Source organism: Anoplophora glabripennis, unplaced genomic scaffold (assembly GCF_000390285.2).
Source record: "Anoplophora glabripennis isolate ALB-LARVAE unplaced genomic scaffold, Agla_2.0 scaffold1136, whole genome shotgun sequence".
Lineage (NCBI taxonomy): Eukaryota > Metazoa > Arthropoda > Insecta > Coleoptera > Cerambycidae > Anoplophora > Anoplophora glabripennis.
Genome location: NW_019417233.1, coordinates 74,511 through 96,483, shown reverse-complemented (window position 1 = coordinate 96,483; position 21,973 = coordinate 74,511). Strand labels below are relative to the sequence as shown.

The following is a 21,973-nucleotide window of genomic DNA, read 5'->3' as shown; positions in this document are numbered from 1 at the left end:
TTTATTGTCAGCAAATAATCATGAATAGCAGACAAGTATTCTCCTCGAACTCCGTCACTTTCAAATGTAGTCATTTCCTTTTTTAGTACTTTATCAAAATCTTTCTCATTTTTAGTATGTATGCCGACACGTGGCCGGTCGCCGGATCCGGTATATTGGTACCGGATCCGGTAATAGTATTTTACGTTACAAGTCCGGTAGGTGACTTATTACATTACGAGTTGTTTTACGGACGAGGCGACGTAGGAGCCGAGTCCGGAATAAAAACGAGTACTGTAATAACACCTAACGGCCGTGTATCGTATGATATTTTATTTCATACTGTCTTTCTATTTTTAACGAGCAGAAATTTCTATTTTTTCCTTAAAATTATCAAATTTTTGTTTGACATCGCTTGATCTGTCATTTTATAATATTGTTTGTGACATGTCTAATATCACGTTGCTAGGCAACATTTACCGGCTCTGATACTGCAATAACTCACTTACCGGCCGCAAATGAATTTACCGGCTCTGATACTGTAATAGCTCACTTACCGGCCGCAAATGAATCCGGGAAATGCAATATACCGAACAGTATGAAATAAACGTTTATTGATGTCGGATCCGCCGGATTACCGGATCCGTTTTTCCGGATTGCAATCCCTCAATTAGCGTCACTTCTTTCGAGTTACTTTTTTGATTTTATCATACCCTTTCCCATCATAAAGTGCAATAAAATGTCTATTAATAATTTTTTCAGGTTCAAACTCTAATTCAACTGGAGTATAAGGAAACATATACATAAGATAATGTCAAAATATACATCATGTGTTATACATTAATATACATGCTGTTATAATTTCGTTTCTCACTACAGGGATCTCGGAAACAGTAGGAGATACGAAGGAGCTTAAATGGGGGCCAAGTTGTGTAATAAAGGAACCAACATTATGCTTCTAAAAAATCAAGGCTAACATGATTAGTTTTCGAAATATTCGAAAAAAAAACGAAATTTTGGAAATTTGTTATTGTTTCATTTCAGCCACGTTTGAGGTGATATTCAAAAAGGAAGAACACTTTCTCATGGCAACTTTTTACCCTCTATCGAAGAGCATAATAAATTTTTATATGTAACGTTTCGTATCTCCAGGACCATCATCAACTTCATTTAGGGTGTTCCGAAATTAATGCAACAAAATTTGGTCATATATTTCTAAGACTTTAGAGGACCCGTATTTTTTCTTTTTGCCTAGTGACCCCCTCTTTCGGAGTTACAGCCCCCTGAAATCTGCCCTTAAGAAGTATTTATTATATCTCAGAACCTGTTGTACGAAAGTCACTAAATTTGGTACAAAGGGGTTTTATGACATGTGGAATCTCACAGTGCTGCACTTTTTGGCGAAAAAACTCCTTAAGACATTTTTTCGTGGGCCCCCTTGTTTTTGGAACCAGAAAAATTTAGTCGAAAATTTGAATTTTTAAAAAATTATTATTTAGTTAGAAATCCATTGAATTTAAAAACTTTTTTGTCCTTAGATAGGTATTTTTTTCGTAGTACCAATGTTTTTGAGGAAAATGGCGAATCACGATATGTATTCGATCACATTTTGGCATTTTTCTCGAAACATTGCGTTATACGAAAAAAGTTTCTAAATTCAATGGCTTTCTAGCTAACTAATAATTTTTAAAAAATTCAAATTTGCGACAAAATTTTTTTGGTTCCAAAGACAAGGGGGCCCACGAAAAAGTGTCTTAAGGGGTTTCTCGCCAAAAAGCGTAGCACTATCAGACCTCGTATGTCATAAAACCCTGTGTACCAAATTTAGTGATTCTCGTGCAACAGGGTTCCGAAATATAAAAAAAGATTATTCTTAGGGGCGGATTTCAGGGGGCTGTAACTCCGAAAGAGGGGGCCACTTGGCAAAGAGAAAAAATACAGTGTAGTATAACAACCCTAGGTTCGATCGAAAAAAAAAACAAATATAAACGTAGTTGTGGCCAAAAATATGTGATCGTCATAAGGAATCCCTACGTTGTATGTATCAATTTTTTGTTTAATTGACCGGAAGGCGCTGGCTACTTACTTTTTGAGGGGATGTATGGTTTAATTTTATAAAACAAAAACAGAGTAAATACACCTAACTTTATTATTTATGTACAACAGTCTTCAAATTAAACATGTGACAAATAGAAAGAACAACAAAAACATTAACATCCATTTAACAATAGAATGAGAGTGCCAAGCTCACCTAGAGCTCCTGCTGGGAAAGAGCATGGCAGAGAAACCCACGATCGTTGCTCTTACCACCCAAATATGAATGCAAAACAAGCGCTAACAAAAAGGCATAAATTAAGAACCTTTGCTAATGATAATTAAGACTTGTCCCATTTAATGCGTCACTAAATGTCATCTCACTCATATTAGACATTCACACTTCCAAGTAAAACTGAAGAGGTTTGGTGTTAGTTAGCCGGCAGGGCCGGAAGGTAATAATAACAACAATAATAATAATAAATAGGTAAGGTACTGGAGTCCCATACGGAAGGCAATCCAGCTATAGTTGAGATTTCGGAAGAACAACAACAATAATAACAACAATAATAATAACAACAACAATAATAATAAATAGGTAAGGTACTGGAGTCTCATACGGGAGGCAATCCAGCTATGAGTTGAGATTTCGGAGAACAACAACAATAATAATAATCAAGGGCGAAATTGTTAGTAAATTCAACATAGCTCTTATATGCGTATGACATAAAGTGAGAACAAGAAATCAAAGAACAACGCAATCGTGATAAAACAAGTTAAAAGTGTAACAAAGAAGTTGCTATTGCAATATCTGGGCAGTCACGACAAAATATACATATTTTAACATGTAATAAATAATGAATAATCTTTAATAATAATTGTAACAATTTTACCTTAGAAAAATATACGCCACTGAACATAAAACAAAGAAAGCTAAACATACAAAGAATTATTATCATTAAACATCTGTAATCATCACAATCATAAGGTTACATAGAACAATTAACAACAAAGTACTTAAAGATTATTACCTGCTAACTAATAACGGTTAAACACTTAATTTTTCACTACTTCTATATTTTTCACACTACACTGATCGTTTTACTTTTCACTCCGCGCTGTTCTCACTTCAACTGCCTATCTTCAACTTACTAGGCTTCTTTCCAGAATTGCCCCACCTAGGCGTTTTCTTTTTTGCGCTTCCTTCTACCGACCGTTAATATTACTTTTTCATTATTGTGCAACATCCATGTAACAGGTGACGTCGAAGTTGATAAGATAAGTACGGTTTTGCACAACAGGTCTTCTAAATTTGTTTTAAGAATCTATGACCAAATTTTGTTGCATTAATTTCGGTACACCCTATATATATTTACAGCTATCGTGTGTGGTATGGGTGTGTGACGGGCTTCACTTGTCTACTACTGTATTCCCTTGCAAACAATAAATACGTTTTAACATGTTTTTACGTATTCAAATAAAGTACTGCTGAGGTTGAAACTGTCGAGACTAAAGCTGCTGAGACTGAAGCTGCTGAAGTTGAAACCACTGAGGTTGAAATTGTGGTGTAATTCAGCGTTGCCAGACGTCCCGATTTTGGCGGGACGGCCCGCTTTTTAACCGAAAATAAATTAAATGTCCTGCGTGGGACACGCTTAGTTCCGCTTTTTCCGCCAGTTATTAAATAAATATTTTTTAGATAGACAATTTGTTTCCCAGATATCCTGATCTTTTTTTTAGGCATCAATCATACAAACCCATAGTATGTCCCGTTTTTGGGCGAAAGAATACCGCTTTTTTATTCAAAAAGTTTCAAAATCCCGCTTTGCCCGAAAAAAAATCTGGCAACGCTGTGTAATATGGAAGTAACCAGTATAATATAAGTAACTATAAGCACTTTGCACACAAAATATAATCAATTAAAATCGTTTTTTCCGGTATAAATACTATATAATCTTGCTTCTTCGGATTTGATTTTTTTGTCAGGAACTTTGTGAATAAACTTATTACAATTTTTACATTCTACAAACAATAAATTTTTAATCAATTAAAAAAAAAATTAATAGTTAACGGAGATTTTATTAGTACAACAGCATAAAAACGAATGATATGTGACACTGAATACTTTATTTGAATACTTAAAAACAGGTTAAAACATGTTTGCGCGATATAGAAAACAATAGTAGACAAGTGAAAACCGCCACACACCACACACGGTAGCTATAAATATATATTACTTAATTTATAACACATATTGATATGTTTATTTTGACTTTTAGATATCACATATGCAGTAGGTAAATGGGTAGGTAATGTATATGTAATGTGTAACTAAAAAAAAAAATATCAAAATTATTTTCCATTTTTTTAGACCATCACAAATCATGTAAAAATTTGAAAAAAATCTATAATATTGTCTGAAATATTCCTCAAATATCCGCATTAGTTCTATATTTTTTACCTATTTTTTTGAGAAAAATTAATTTGAAAAATAATAACCTTTGCACGTTTCTCAAAAGTAGTTTGAGAACGGGTGCTAAAAGCGGTATGTATGATGTTTTCATTGCATGCTAAATCAAATACACGTTAGTTATGGGGGCTATATCACCTTGCTTATCCGGCTAGACCCTTTATATTTTATCTTAGAAGAAATAAAATTNTTCCAGTTCGGTGTTAATAACACTCTTTTGTTACAGCAATTATTATTATTGTTATTTAAAATTATAAAAAATACATACTGCCGTTGGTTCCCCATCCGGTTGCAGTTAATATCGATGGCACTTCATAATCGAAATGTAAACAGGCCGGAAATGTTTTGCCCTGAAAAGCAATTCCTTCATTGACTTCTATTAGCGCTATGTCATTGTGCACCCTTTTTGCATCAAACTCTGGATGCATTATTGTCTTCTTTATAGATAAATCCTGTGCATTTTTTTCGTCTAATTTAGTAATTCCCAGTCGAGCTATAGTTGGACTTATTTGACTTTTATCTCTAATACAGTGAGCAGCAGTAAGCAAAAACTTGTGTGATATAATACTTGCACCACACCTCCACTCTAGGTCGGTTTGATTATTATCTTTTGGATATCCCAATGCTGCCTAAAATCGACATATTTTGTTAAACTATATTTTTACTGATTTTATTATCTATTTCTATGCGACGAACAGATGATTTATATAAAAGAGAATCACCTGAGATAATTAATGAATGCAAATAAGACCTGTTCTACTCATTCATTCATACAATTCATTGCAGTGATTTCATGCAACATTATTTTGCGATTCCTATCATTAATGTTTGGGTTTTGTAATAACAATTATTTAAGGGTTGGTCCTTTGTAATATTTTGCAAATAATGATTATTAAGGAGAAAATTGAAATGGTATGCCAAAAACTGTAATATTGCTTTAGCTTTGGAATAGAAAAAATATAAAAAATAAAGTTTTAGGGCACAAAGCCTTTAGGAAAATTGTATAGGTATGAATTGTATATTGTGTAATGAAACCAATTACTAATTTTACTTATTTTATTTAAAACATTATTTATGTTAATTTAAAGTTACATTGTTAATATTGTATTGTATTCAAGATAAGATTTAACAAGTAGGGGAGACAGGGGTTAATTATAGAGGGTGATTCATAAATGGGGACCAAAAATTAAACCTCGTATTATTTGGTGAATTTTAAGGGGAATCTTTCCTATAAAGTTTTTATCTAGGATGCTTCGTTAAACTTCAAAAAATAATTGTAATTTTTTTAAGTAATTTAAAAAACTAGTAAGAGAAATAATTTGAAATTGGGCACATGTGTTTATGTAAACATTGTTCAAAATCTGAGAGCTTTTCCTAAAATTTACATGCTCCAGTGGTGGAGATATAGGGTATCGGTGGCATATTTTTATAAGTAAAATAGTACGCCACTTTACGGTATGATATTTTCGGATTCATCTTTCAGTTTTCTACAAATTACTACCCTCTTATGTTTTTCGAAAAAAGCATTTTCGAGTACAACTTAAAAAACCAACTGACAACACTTTTACATAAATGATATGACAAGCACTAATCATTCGGTTATTTATTCGATTAAAGAAATTAATAACATTAGTCATAATGATAAATGCTCAAAAATAGCTTCATTTCCACGAACACAGATCCGACATCTTTTTAATAACGAAAATGTAATTTGTTCGAAATTTATTGTTGCTTTAATCTGATGAAAAGCATTATTCATTCTTTCTTGTAACTTCCCAGAATGTCAAAGTTACTATCGCAGCCCACTATGTAATTTTAAAAAGCATTATATTCGAATATCGGAGTGTATTCTCAGTTCGTTTTTTAAGTTTTACTCGCTTTTTTCGAAGAACATAAGAGGGTAGTAATTTGTACGAAATTGAAAGGCGAATCCGAAACTATCATAGTTGTTACCGTAAAGCAGTGGCGTACTATTTTATTTAGAAAAATATGCCAATTTTAGGACAAGCCCTCAAATTTTGGACAATGTTTACATAAAAACATGTGCTCAATTTCAAATTATTTCACTTACTAGTTTTTAAATTATTTAAAAAAATAAAAAATATTTTTTGAAGTTCCCCCCTGTATCCCCTGTATCTTTTTAACGAAACGTCCTAGATAAAAACTATAGGAAATTATAGCAAATACTCCCCAAAGAATACGAGGTTTCATTTTTGGTCACCATTTGTGAATCACCCTGTATAATACTTAACTGTCGCTTCTTTTATATATACATATTTTTAATTACAAGTTACCCCAAAAAATTTATGAAGAATTTAAAAAAAATTGATTGCTGGTACAAATGACTTTAATCTCGAAATAAGTAATTGTAACAGGCAAATAAATATAAGTAGTTTTCTCTAAAATATTTAATTTTTAGTTTTTTTGCTATTAGCGATTTATATATTTAGATAAAATAGAATATAAATAAGATTTAATGGAACTTGTAATCAGTTATAATAAATAATAAATGAATTTATGAAAATGTTGTAGTAAGATGCCTAAGGCTACAAATATGCTGGAGCGCCGCTCCACGCGCCAAGCGCCGCTTCACTAGAAAAGTATAATGTATTTCAATGGACCCGCACATAGTGAGGATTTAAGCGTCGCGATGTAGCGAACTACATAGGGAGCGATACTTCACGATTTATTTTCACGATTTCTTTGAAGCTGTTGAAGCGCGTCAGTCTTGAGTTGCGTCCATTGTGCACAGGTCGATTTTACGATGGACACAGAACAAATAATTAATTCTGTATACAGGGTGTTGCATCACGAGAGGGACATGGCTTGATGGGAGATAGAGGACATCTAGTGTAACTAGGATCGCCTATAGAAATAACTTCTTGGCCATTCTTTATTGAGATACAGGGTGATTTATGATTTTTGGTCAAAACTGCTTTATGTCATAACTTTGGTAGGGAATGGAATAATGGGTTCATATTTGGTAGGGTTAATGCACTCACGATACTTCATGTATGCATGTATGACAGCAAAAAAATCCAGGTCCGGACTGCAAAAATTGTAAATTTTTTGTGCAAGTCTAGAAAACAACACTCTGTATGTATTTTTTTGAAATTCCCATACGATATTCGGAAAGAGCATAAAAAAGTGATTTTAAAGACAAGTTTCTTTTTTTTTACACTTTGGTGGTTATTTAAATAAGCTATTGAATATACGAGACTACGGCTTCTAAAACTAAATTATGTGAAGGACACATGATAAAAATGGTTTTGCAACTAAAATTAGCGAAGGCTTAATTGAGGGTAGATGTTATAAATAAGCATGCATATTTTAAACCTCATTTTCTTTAAATAATATGTATTCCAGGTCCGGACTGCAAAATTTTTAATTTTTTTTGTAACTCTAGAAAACATCGCCCCGTATGTATTTTTTTGGTATTCCCATACGATTATCGAAAAGAACATAAAAAAGTAATCTCAGCGACATGTCTTTTTTTCTTGTTACAATTTGATGATTACTACGCTATTCAATGTACGGTAACAAGGCTTTTAAAATGAAATTACGAGTAAGTAAGAAACACATTACATGAGTAAGTAAAAGATACATGATCAAAATAGTAGTTTATTTCTTTTAGTAAATAGGATTTCTAAAAAATAGAAATAAAAAAGCAAATGGGAACAATGACTATTTAATAAAACACGGAAAACAAATAACAATAAAACACAAAGAAAATAATAGGTGTCTAAATGTACTTTACAATGGCAAATTAATTGTATAGCAAATTTTCAAAGTGGCCTCCTCAACTTCGATACATTTTCATACTCGTTTACCCAAGTTTCCAATTGCTCGACGTATCGATGGCAATCGAAATCGACGGATTATAATTTATTTTTTGTCATGTGTTTTTATCATGCGATTTTAAATAATCATCATAGTGTAACAAGAAAAAGAGACATGTCGCTGAGATTACTTTTTTATGTTCTTTTCGATAATCGTATGGGAATACCAAAAAAATACATACAGTGCGATGTTTGAGTTACAAAAAAAATTAAAAATTTTGCAGTCCGGACCTGGAATACATATTATTTAAAGAAAATGAGGTTTAAAATATGCATGCTTATTTATAACTTCTACCCTCAACTAAGCCTTCGCTAATTTTAGTTGCAAAGAAGTTATTTCTATAGGCCTAGATACCCTAGATGTCCTCTATCTCCCATTAAGCCATGTCCCTCTCGTGATGCAACACCCTGTATAATAGAAGGGCCATCTGGAATCAGTCACATTCGGATAATCGGAATAGATATGTTCTTGATAAATTGTGGGCAGAAGTAGCTGAAGAATGTAAAGAAACTTGTTATTGTTATGTTGTTTATTTTCTACTATGTAGTACTATTACAAAGATAATAAAAATATTAAAGTGACAATCACAAATAATCAGTTTAATTATTAATATCTAATTGGAAAGTTATTTACGTAATCTTTAAAAGTATCTCGTATTGCTTTTGCATGATTGGATATGCCAAGTGCTATGATATATGATATGCCCTTTGTGCCAAGTTTTGATCTTCTTCAATTAATGCTAGATGCCTTGGAAACGCTTCTTTGTCAATAATTACATTATGTAAAATACATATTGCCTTAATAATTTTGTTGGCAATCTTTTCGACCGTTTCTATAGCTTTAGAAAGAATTCGCCATTTTGAATATATTATTCCAAAAGTACATTCTATCGTTTTTCGGGCTCTAGATAATCGTTGATCGTTTTTCCAGTATATAATTAAACGTATTTATCTCCATTCTGAGATATTCGAAAAATCGTGCAGGATGGTTTTTTAATTGAAGGAAAAGGTTATAATATTGTCCATTTTTTTCCTTTTTGTGTTTGTCGGATGTACCGAATATTCTCTATAACTTTGTAGTATTAAATGCAAAGCAGCGTTATTAAAAATAATTTCATCCTCGCTGTCCGAGAACATCTTTGCAACTGTGACAATAAAATAAATCTTGTTGTGTCTTGTTTGTAGCGTTCTTTGACGCTTAACTATACATCAGTTAATCTTGAAGCGTCGCGTGAAGCGGCGCTTGGCGCGTGGAGCGGCGCTCCAGCATATTTGTACCCTAAGGTCACAAGTTTGGAGCTCGGACACATTTAATTGACAGATGTCTTTTCATAAAAATTCTACACCAGTCTATTCTTCCATTAAATGTTTTGTCCATTTATATACAGGCTGTTTCTGAAATAAGTGCGTTCCTTGAAAAGGTGATAGAGGGCACGAAAATAAGTAACTTTTATTAAGCAACTAGTGGTCTTTTGAATTTTGAAAATTTGGGGCCTGGTGGCTTTGGAGGTTTTATTTATTTTAAGTAAAATAATGCCATTGTTGTAGTACTTCCGGTTATACCGGTAGTCGCCACCTATTTGCTTATTATAAATGGAACATCCTGTATATTTTTGCATATTTGGATTCTACGCGTAACTTTAGGGGACTTTTATAAAGCTTCCCTATATGTATCTCTAATGATCTAATGGTCTTCGACCTATTTTAGTTTCATATTTATTGTCGCATTTGATTGACCGAACCGCCAAAACTTGGTTTTTCTAAATGGGACACCCTGTATATTTAATCAAAATCTGTTGTAGAAAACTCCATATCTATCCACATTACATCTCCCTATACCTATCTTTTAATTTTCTATTTTTGACGGTTTTTATGATAAATAAAATAATCCAATTTCTTACGAGGATGGCTATAAAATTGCTAGCAAATTTAAAACATCAAACTATCCAACCATAAGTCATCATTTGCTGTTAATCTGACAGTGGTACGTACAATTGGTTAAACACTGATCTGAAAATAATGGAAAACGATACTTATTCAAATGCTGATATTATAAGTGAAAACACCAATGATGTAAAAAAGTGCAAAACTTTAATAATACGATGATTATGAAAATATAATAAACACGTTTTATAAACATAAATAAATAATTATTTGCATATATATTTTCTTCTATATTATATGAATACAATAAATAAATTACATATTAAATAAAAATTATAAAATTTTATTTAAACATTATTACCACGTAATTATTAAAACTAATACCTAGTAACAGTGGATTATGTGCCTATATCCTACCACCGATATTATTATTTACATGAATATACAGTATAACAATGAAATGTGGAAAATTTTAAGTAGTCGTAATAGAGCTTTATAATATTTTAATGAAATCTTGTTAATTGGACTCCTCTCATTTTGCTATATCGATTTAAAAAAAAAATCAAAATCGGAGCCATAAAAGCCGAGATGTTGAACGCCGAAGCGCGCGCGCTCTTTTTGAACGCGCGATTTCAATTTCTATAATTCATCCCCTCCTCCCGGCTTGACGATATTCATTTAATTTTCATATAAAAAGCACACATGCGATTATATTTATAAAAACACATACGGGAAGTTAATGAAAAAACCTACCAAATTCAATTTTTGTTGTTGCATTATGCATAGTTTTGCAGCAAGCGTTTGTTGACTTTGACACTCTATATCTCGGAACTTATATGACCGATTTGAACGTTCTTTTTTTTCAAGTTAAGCGTCTTTTCGAGAACTATTTTTTAGTACTTTGGTATATATTCAAACCCGCAAAACCGCTCCACGAAAGTTTTTGTTTATAAAGTCAAAATTTTTCGAACTTTTAAAATCGCTCAAAACGATTCTATATGATAGATAAGAAGTCCAAGTATGTGTAAAAAAATCAGCACCAATTAAAATGCCTAACTTTAGCCCCAGCACTAACGTAAAAGAATAACGACATTTCGCGCTGAAATTTAGTACCAAATTGTCTCATACCAAAACCATCAGACCGATTTGGATCGGGTTTGGGATTTCGTTTTATAATCCTTTAAAGTACTTATATCTAGATTTATAGTAAAATTGGAAAATTTCTTACCTATCAGTTGAACGCTTCAAAATTACCTCGATTTTCATCACTTTCTTACGCCGTTTTGGCTATCTAGCAACAAAATTATGAAATGCGCAGGTATCAAAACAATTCTATTTTGTAGCAAATTTTATAACAAAACATTTTGTCAGTAATAGTTTTTTCTGTAAACTACATATTTAAGAAGTTATATTGGAAAATGTTAGAAAAAACACGTCATTTTTACAGTTTTTAATTTTTTCTGCAAATAGCACAATTTTTTTTCTTGACGCAACCTTATATTTTCATTGTTTATATTATTTTTAACCGATTTTTACTAATATCTAATCTACGTCAAGCAACAGCCATATCTCGAAGGTTTTGAGCTTAATTCTCTTGGGACTATTCGCCGAGAAGAAATAAAACGTAAGCGCGGCAATTTGAAATGGCGGATTTACAAATACACCAGCGTTTCCGTCGCCATATCCAATACGCATTTGTAAACAAAGCTATCTCAGACATAGACTTATTTCTGTGGGTCTAAGATTTTATTTGTTTTTCTTTCACAGTTTTCTGTCATATGAAATAAAATTAATTATTAGCAAATGATTTATAATAATATAATGGTACGGGTACAACTAACCTTCAAATTATTAGTAGGTAAATTTTTTTACATTTATTTTTTTATTGCGGACAATAAATAACTATAATAAACTCCAATACATATAGTTTTAAATAGTATCACGATACCTTATGATAAATTAAAAATTTTTTTTTAGACACGCTTACTATTTGTAGCAACTATCTCACCAATTCAACGAGATTGCCACAGTTTGTTAGATGTAAGTGGTCTGTGAATGTATCTAATAGTATAGCTGTCCCTCCTCACCATGTAGACTGTTATCACAGTACTAGAGTAACGTCAGTCGCCAGATTTAAATTATCGACGAAACCGCAAACATTTTACCTTGTAGTGCAGTTATCCTTTAAAAGATATCAACAACGGTGGTTATATAAATGACGCAATAAATATTTTTCATTTATGAATATTATTTTGCTTCTATACTCGTATAGTTACATTGCATTATGCAATTATTCGTATGAGAAGTACTACTAGGCTTCCCAAGTTAAACCACATCTGAGTCTCGAGTATCTCCAGAAACTATTTTCTCATTGTATAAAAGATATACAGGGTGTCCCGAATCAGAACCGACACAGGGCAGGTGCATGTAGGGGTGTCCAAAATATTATAATTTAACCAAACTTACCTATGTACAAAGTTGCACCCGTGAGGAGTTATTAGTCCCCAAAGTGGGGCCCTAAATTTCGAAAAAAATTAATATCACTGCAACACTTTACCGCAGAATAACCAAATTTGGTACACGATTTAGGTTTATTACTGGTCTTCTTTGACTATGTTTTAAAGTTAATTTAAGCACTACAAGGTGTTCATTGGGCATGACCCACCCCTAAAATTGTACCGAACTTTCTTTTCATTGACCGAATTGAAAAATAATAATATTAATTCACAGCAGAGTTTAATTTTAATTTTTTTTGCTCTTGTTAAATTTTAAAAAACTTTATGGTTTTCCAGACAAACCGTATTAACTGACACAAGTGGCACATTAGAAAATAATCAAAAAGTCAATGAATTTATCTTTCAAACTTATCAGTTAGTAATAAAATTATTTTATTTCAACAATTGCCTCTGATTGTTGTTGAAAATGTCTGGAAAATTTACATTTAGCGAACAAGTTGATATGCTACTTGTGCTGAGTTTCTGCGAAGGAAACTGTAGAAAAGTGTGGAAGAATTGTTGAAATAAAATAATTTTATTACTAACTGACAAGATTGAAAGGTAAATTCATTGCCTACTACTGACTTTTTTAATTATAATTTTTAAAATTAAATTCTGCTGTGAATTAATATTACTATTTTTCAATTCATGTTTCAAAAAAACTTGTGTGCAAGTTCCCCCATGGGAAAATAATAGGGGTAGCTTATATAAAGTTTTTTCTTAGACTCCCTGTTTTCGAGATACAGTGTGTTGAAGTTGTTACTTGCCATATGGTTTTCCTTAATTATCTTTAAATCGGCGAAAGATAAAAATGAAAAAATTTGTACACGAGTAAACATCAACTGTGCGTTAAGAATAATGTCCAAACTGTTTCTTTCTGAAAAGCAGTGTCGCCGATACGGGTAATTGAAGGAGTACAATCGAAGAAAAAATCTGTTAAAAGTAAAAATTTATTACATTTCTAAACGGTTCTGTAAACTGTAAAAGATACTACAAAAAAGATATACTTGTCGAAATGCGGTAGCATATACCATTTTCGAGAAAAATGAGGTTGCATTTTTTTGCTCACATAAAGCGGCTTGCTCACATAAAGCGGCGCAAGTAGATTAACAAAATATTAAATTGAAAGAGGATCTTACCATTGAATGTGCTGAAGACATTTAGCTACCAACAGTATTTGCATTTAAGACTATAATTTTAATTTCTTACGTATCATATGAAACAGTTAAATTGCAAAATATTTTATTAATTAAAAAAAAATTAAAATTTATTATGTTTCAGTTTGTTGTAAACTAACATTTAAAAAAGTAAATCAAAATAAACAGATTATGGTAATTAATTATCTATTATTAACTAATTTTAGATTTTGTAAACTACTACACTACCATTACTAAAATAAACAATTGTTGAATGGACTGAATTGTTGATGGACATGAATGCTTAAAAAAAGTGATAAAAACAGAAAAATATTAGGAAACAGACTCGGAGACATACAGAACAAAACAGCTGCACAATTAAATAAATGTGCAAACTCGAAATACTACAGTAGATACTGAAATTGTCCCCCATTTCCTTCTATGCAACTTCATTTTTCTCGAAAATGGTACATGCTACCGAATTTCGACAAGTATACCTTTTTTTGTAGTATGCTTTAGAGTTTACAGAACCGTTTAGAAATGTAATAAATTTTGACTTTTAACATATTTTTTTTTCGATTGTACCCCTCCAATTACCTGTATCGGCGACACTGCTTTTCAGAAAGAAACCGTTTGCACATTATTCTTAACGCACAGTTGATGTTTACTCGTGTACAAATTTTGACATTTTTATCTTTAGCCGATTTAAAGATAATTAAGGAAAACCATTTGGAAAGTAACAACTTCAACACACTGTATCTCGAAAACAGGGCGTCTAAGAAAAAAACTTTACATGAACTACCCCTATTATTTTTCCATGAGGAACTTGCACACAAGTTTTTTTGAAACATGAACGGGACACCCTGTATATATATATGTTCTGATATATATATTTGTATATTATACAATAAATGTTTGTTTACGCAATTATTTTAAATTTTTTACCTTGTACTTATAAATTTATGTTAATATTGAAACCTATGCAATTATTCAGTAGTTTGATCTTAACTATAAATATTTTTAACATTGAATAATTTCATTAATAGACTGGTTTAACTTAAAAATAAAATAAATCTAAAATTCGCCTTTAAAAAACTTTTTTCATGTAAATAACTAAGTCTTTTGCATGATTAACCTCATTTTCTGCTGCACATAAATTCCTGGCTTTTTTGTTAGTACATCCCTGTTTAGCGCAATAAAATTTCACTGAATACAATCCTGACTTTCTATACCAAAAGTGGGGGATTTACGTCATTCAAGGTCCCTGAAAACAGACATCAGTGATCAAAGGTGCCGACAACGAGATATAATTCTGGTTGTTTTATCTTCTGTGCCTGCAGTCTTGTATGGTTCCCTTACTACCAGACACATACTAACAAGAATTGAACGTCGTTTTTTTTTAAATATTTAAGCTTTAGAATTGATGGTTATTATACAAATAGATATTTAGATTGTTTTAAAATGCAGTGTTTGCAAACTAGAAGAGTACTTAATAGTTTATCTGTCCTGTTTAAACTCTTTTATGCCAATGTCGACTCAATATATCTACTGGTTTTTTTTCAGTATACAAGTTCCCAGACATAGTCCCGTGATTATTGCATGTGCTATTATCAGAATGCAAAAACCAATATACTTCTTAAATGTCTCATTTATAACATGGCAAATAATTATAATCTAATATAATCACAAATAAATATAGCACTGTGTGCTAGGGTTCTATAAATTTAGTCATAAACTCTTGGATTGTGATTTATATTTACATTTCTCGAACAATGCATTTAACATATCTTCATGACGGTTAAACAGAGAAACCTCATGTAAACGTGAAGTTCACTTAAGCGACACTTGTTCTTACCATAAATTCTACCAGTGGCTTTTAGTACGATCTCCATTACAAAGTTTTTGAGTGAAATGGACATGTTTCCTATAGTAGGATCATATTCGATGCAAAGTAGAGCAAAAAGTTGTCGGTCTTTTATCAAAGGAAAATCGTGTCATTATTTTTAGAAGGCGTAAGATAAATCATTTCAAATTTAAAATGAAATTCAATGTAAAATCTGAAATACCGCTGCATACGCACTGTGTTCTGGTAGTAGCTGTAGTCGCCCAGGTGCATCGAGTGTACGAACTGGTCGGTTATACGTCAAATACTAACCTGGCGAGCTTTGCCGTCAATTAGAGAGCGCTTCCAAAAAACAAGTAAACAACAGTGGCGCGTACAGAGGTAAAATGTAGTACATATGTGGAATTTAGGAAACAAATTGGATTTATAATAAATTACATTTAAAATAAATAGTTTATGAGAATAAAGGAATTTTTGTAGGAACAAGGGTGCCAGACCTGAACTAATCCCCTCGTCCCTTCATAATGTATAAAGAAATTATTCAACTTATAAAACCCTTAAAAGCGTACTTCATTGGTTCCCTTGACAGGCAATGATTTATTACTTTGCATCGAATATGATCCTACTATACACTGTTTACTAATTTCTTCTTTTAAATGTGCAGTTCCAAATTATACAATTATTTTTAATTTTAATTATAATTACGAATACAAATAATGACATTAGCTATCAAAACATACATAAAAGCCTATCTTTTTTTTCTCAAAGCTCCATTTTATCATTGAGTTTCTTATTCGTTCTTATTAATATCTTACCTTTTAAAAATTCATATCAGATAGCCTGATTCATTCTAAACAAAAAAGGTCTCTTATATTTTTTTCGTAAAATTAACGATTTCTCAGCAGTTTTATCGAACTGTATATAATTTATCTATAGGCGGCTATCACGTTAACATTTTGTAATGGCAACTTAATTGTTATAATTAATGCAATAATTTTATTAAATATGTGAAGAAACAAACATTCAACATTTAATGTAATTTTAGATATGTGGTAATTTATACTAGTTTTTAATAATTTATAACAGTTAATCACTTGTTAGTTGTGAATACACTGAAGTAACCCAATAAAACTAATGACAAATAAAATATTACCATATGAGGATATTCATCACTATCAGCTTTTGCACCACGAAATATATTAAGCATAGGTTTGGAGTTATAGTCCCTGACAAGATTCCCACAAACTGAAAAAAAAACAGTGTTAAGGCTGCGTTCAGCGAATGGACGGATCGGTCAAAGTCGTTCAGCGGATAAATATTTCATTGGTCAATCCAATCAGCTAATTCGGAATATTGGGCAGGTTTTAATACAGTTACTAAAGGCCGTTCAGCGAATTGTTTGACTAAAGAAGTTTTACCTAACTAGTCCGACCATTTGCTGAACACAGCCTGCCTAAATATGTAATGTAATGAGAGCAAATGATTATTATTATACTCCATGTGATTTAGTTTGTACTTAAAATTTACATATAATAAAGATCTTCAACTATTTACACAACTTGAATGCCACAGTTTTTTAGAAATAATACCATTCGTTTATCTAACAGCTTCGTGTGATCTATACAGGGTGGCCAAATGAAAACGAAACAGAGCCATTTTCAGGAACTGCGTCAAGCTTGTAGAAAAATGCTCGGACCCGTCGATTTTAGATTAAAGGGGGACATTCTTTGCTGGTATTTTTGACTTCGCCACTTTCACCCCCAAGCAAGGATAAGCATCACTCCAAAATATTTCAATGGCATTGGAGGTCGAGTAATATTTCTTTTGAAAGCTCTTTCAATTCTATTTACAACAGACTTTAAATTTTATAATTCCGCGCAATACTTTGAAAAAAATATTATAAAATTTAAATTATGTTTAGTTGCTTACTCACTACTTAGTTGATTAAATGTTGAAACTGATGACCGCCCGCTTCCATACAAGAATAATGATTTTGTTCGAAACGTTCGCGCACATTCCGAAGCATTTCCGGAATGATTCGACGGCATTCGTCGACGATTCTTTGACGCAAATTTTCCAGCGAGGCTGGCTGTGTTTTATAGATTTTACTTTTTAGGTATCCCCACAAAAAGAAATCAAGGGGCGATAAATCCGATGATCGTGGAAGCTATTCAATGCTGCCTCTTCTCCCAATCCAATTCCGTAGAAAACGTTGGTCCAAATACTGACGGACAATTAACGCATAATGCAGAGGAGCACCTGTTGAAAAATCAAATTATCTTCATCATACTCTGGAACATTTTCAATAATATCAGTCAAGGCAGGGTCAATAGCGTCTTCGAGTAATTGCAAATACATTTGGCCAGTCAAATTACCAGGTAGAAAAAAAGGACCCACCAGCCGGTCATCGAAAATTCCATCTCATACATTTAATTTTTCCGGTTGCTGTGTATGCAACTCGTGAAAAACTCTTGGGTTTGAATCGGACCAATAGCGGCAATTGTGATGATTTACCGTCCCGTTCAAGAAAAAACTGCATTAATCAGAAAAACAGATGTTAAAAAAGAACTGTGGATCATTCCCTGCTCGCTTACTCATTATTTCGCAAAATTGCAAACGGCGGTCATAATCATCGTCGTGAAGTTCCTGGACTAAATGTATTTTATATGGATGGCATTTATTCTTCTTCAAAATGATTTGTATGCTAGTTCAATTGATCCCAGACACAGATGCCAGCTGCCTCGTAGGTACTTAATGTAGAATCAAGATGAACTTGTCCCAAAACTTCAACTTCACTAACTAACTTCATTAACTATAAGTTTTTCAATGTCTCGTGTTTTATTGGCTACGTTTCCTGTCTCTTGAAATTTGTTTACTAACTATAGAACATACTTCCTCCTGAAATATCGATCTTGATGTTGTTCATTAAATAGCTGAGCTGTTCTATTCACATATTTATTGTTCATAAAGTAAAGCAAAATGATATCTACCGCCCATAGTGTTTAATTTTCAAAAACACAATTAAATAAACTACCGACCAACACTTCCAATTAATATTACAAAATAATTTGGAATCCACTAATTTTACATTCATTGTGTGTGTATAGCATTCATGTCTGTTTTTTACAATTGTTTTTTTACGAAAGTGATAACAAATCGCCAAAAACCAATGTAACGCAAGAAATACTAAATTTATGCCATTGACGTACTTAACTTGAATGACTGACATTTTTACCGTTACTAATTGTTTGTACATAAGTTTCAACTTTAAAATAAAAATTCTTAATAAGTATTGGGCGGAATTATAAAATTTAAAGTCTATTTTAAAGAGAATTGTAAGAGCTTTCAAAAGAAATATTACTCAACCTCCAATGCCATTTAAATATTTTGGGGTGATGCTTACCCTTCCTTGGGGATGAAAGTGGCGGAGTCAAAAATACCAGCAAAGAATGTCCCCCTTTAATCTAAAATCGACGGGTCTGAGCGTGATTGAAAAAATCGCGGATGTTTCCAAAATTCCGCAAACAAAGCGATCGACGTACAATCATTCTGGAGATCTCCACGTCGATATCGACAGATCCCCGAACGAATGCTGTACACCTCACACGTAATCAAGAAGAAATACCAAAAATCACCGACCTTTCCATCGTCAAACCGACAGGACGACGCCAAGCGTTCCCGTTCCATTGGATGATGTCAACAATCTGTGCCAAAGCTTCCCTTGAGATCGCCGACGAGAGACGAGGAAGACGAAAATTTTGACTCACTTTCGAAATTTTTATGAAATGGATTGACTTCAAATTCAACCTCCTGACCCTGCCAATTTTCAAGCTCCAAATTACAATCAAACAGTCAGACGTGGCCATCAGAAATAAGGTGCCACACAACAGGCAAACTACTGGAATGTAACCTGCTTGTGAACGAACATGCACTTATTTAACTAAAACATAGTACCAGGCCACAGTGTGGACTTGACAAGCAAAATGAATTACTATTAAACAAGCATACAAATAAATCACAACTTCAAATCTCAGTCTAAGATATCATTTAATTGCAAAAAAATCCATAAACCCAAATTCAGTGCTCTCAGCTATATGCTATAAACGTACAAAAAAAAAGTTCCAAAAGAATATACACAAAGGGTTGTAGTAAACTGAACGTCTTATATGATTTAATCTAATAGGAACATAATCAAACTTTGCTCAAATCAGTTCTGAGTTAAGGTGAAAACAAGAAATAAAAAAGAAACTTTAACACCCTGTAACTTTTTTTGTGACATTTTTCGCTTAAACAAGTTTGGTTAAATCGACACAAGTCCCCAAGCCAGCGACCTTTATCCGAACTGATTACAAAAGTCATGAAAACGGTCTGGATCGCTTCGTTTTAACGAGTCTACCACGCTGTAAAATTTTTAGAATATGGGAAGGGCGCTTTTTCGCACTGCGAGTACTTAAACCTGTCGTTCTGGGCGGGTTCTCTTTTGTGATTACAACACTCAAATTTTTTATTTGAATTAAAAGAAAATGTGTTAAATAAGAAGCAAATTGGATTGTCCGACAAAATAGAGGGCGCAATTGTCGAGTCCGACATCTCCAACATGTCGCTCTAGCGCGGTATGGTTTTCCGATTACAAAACACTCAATTTTCATTTTAACTTATTAAAAATTGCCTAAAAAACGTAGTCCATACCTTGTCCGATAAATTGTCAGGCGCTTTTTTCCAGTCTGACTACCCAGATCGCAGGTTAGGTTTTCCGATTACAAAAGTGATAAATTTTATATTTTTGGTTTTAGAATAAAATAATAATTAAAAAACAATACTTCTCCGACAAAAAAACGACGCAAATTAATAAAATCTAATGCCTGATTTGGAGCCCAGCAGCTCAGTCGTGTCCTAGCATTTGACGTGTACGCATCGCTGTGAAGTATATTGTAAAACATTGTATAAATAGAAGTGGTCGAGTTGGTGAAGCGAAGCGAAAAGTTTCCTTCTTTAGGTAAGTAATAAAATGAATATATAAAAGGTAAATATGTACGCCATTTTTCGGTTGACGTCACAAGTTTCCAGGGTTAGCTTTATAATTTTGTTCGCCCACATAGTGTAGTGATTAACGTGATATTGTTATTATAAAATAATGAATGAATTGCTGTAAAATATTTTTAGTAATTATTTACTTTATGTGTCTCAAATTTTTATGAAATTTTACCAATTCCCGTCATTTCGAGATAGCTGAAAATTAATTAAATATTTTTTTCAATTGAAAAAATCGCAAACAAAACTAATTTAAGATTCATGTTCAGCACCCTGGAAAAGGAGAGTTGGTAAAATGTGATTAGAAAAATCAGAGAGTTTCGTGACAAAAAAAATAATTAAGTACGCTTCGATGTTTCAAACCTATACTCGACGGCCGAAAATATAGATAGTGATTCATACATAATATAGAAACACTATTACCGTAAAGTGTATAAAACTTAAAATGATTTTTATAACGGTTCAATATTATTTGCTTATGTTAAATGATGTGCCGCTCTCTTTGCACATCGATAGGATCTATAACAGTCATAGACTGAGTTACACTGAACGCGATTTATTTCCTATCTCTGTCTATCGCACTTATTACAGATAGGGAAATGCTCTTTTTAGTGGGTGTAAACGGACGTACGTAGAATTCGAGTTAGCCGTAGTTAGAAACGTCAAACTATAAGCGCGCGCGAGGGTTTGCATATTCCGTGACTATAGTAAATTTATAAATTAAAAAAATACAATCGGGACGTTTTAAAACGTAGGAATAATAATTAAAATGGATCAAAGTGCCGGTTGTAGCAAACGGTCTGTTGCTCATAAACGCCCTAACCTATGCGATGCGGAATTAATAATGGTAAAAAACGTGTATAAAGGAATTCGGTCGCGAAATTCTAATACAAGTGTAAGTGAAGCTGTTGATATGTGTAGTTCGTTGACAAAAGTATCCGTTGCTACTGTTTATCGTGCCATAAAAAATAGTGTAGAAGTGAATCCAAAGAAGAAAAAAGTGGAAACACGAGGGAGGAAGAAAATAGAAGTCGACGTTGACGTGAAATACTCCATACGTAGGAAAATTCATGGATTTTTCTTTAGAAATGAAATACCAACGATAAAGAAAATTCAAGCTGCAATAGCTGAAGATGAGGATATTCCTAATTTCTCTGATAAGGTTCTTAGAAGAATAATGCGTGACATGAATTTTCGATATTTGAAACGGAATCGGAATAGTATGCTCGTTGAAAAAGACGAAATTGTGGTATGGCGAAGAG

At 32.5% G+C, this 21,973-nt stretch overlaps 1 protein-coding gene across 1 annotated transcript in view; it reads right to left on the bottom strand.

Annotated features, from left to right (window-relative positions):
- Window positions 1-21,973, bottom strand: part of LOC108914230 (trypsin-1) — a 54,832-nt gene that overhangs the window by 13,978 nt on the left and 18,881 nt on the right. Inside the window, exons 3-4 of the mRNA XM_018719993.1 lie at window positions 16,834-16,925; window positions 4,752-5,112 (exon numbers count right to left, since the gene is read on the bottom strand). Coding sequence (XP_018575509.1) covers window positions 4,752-5,112; window positions 16,834-16,925 — 453 coding nt within the window. The remainder of the gene's footprint in view (window positions 1-4,751; window positions 5,113-16,833; window positions 16,926-21,973) is intronic.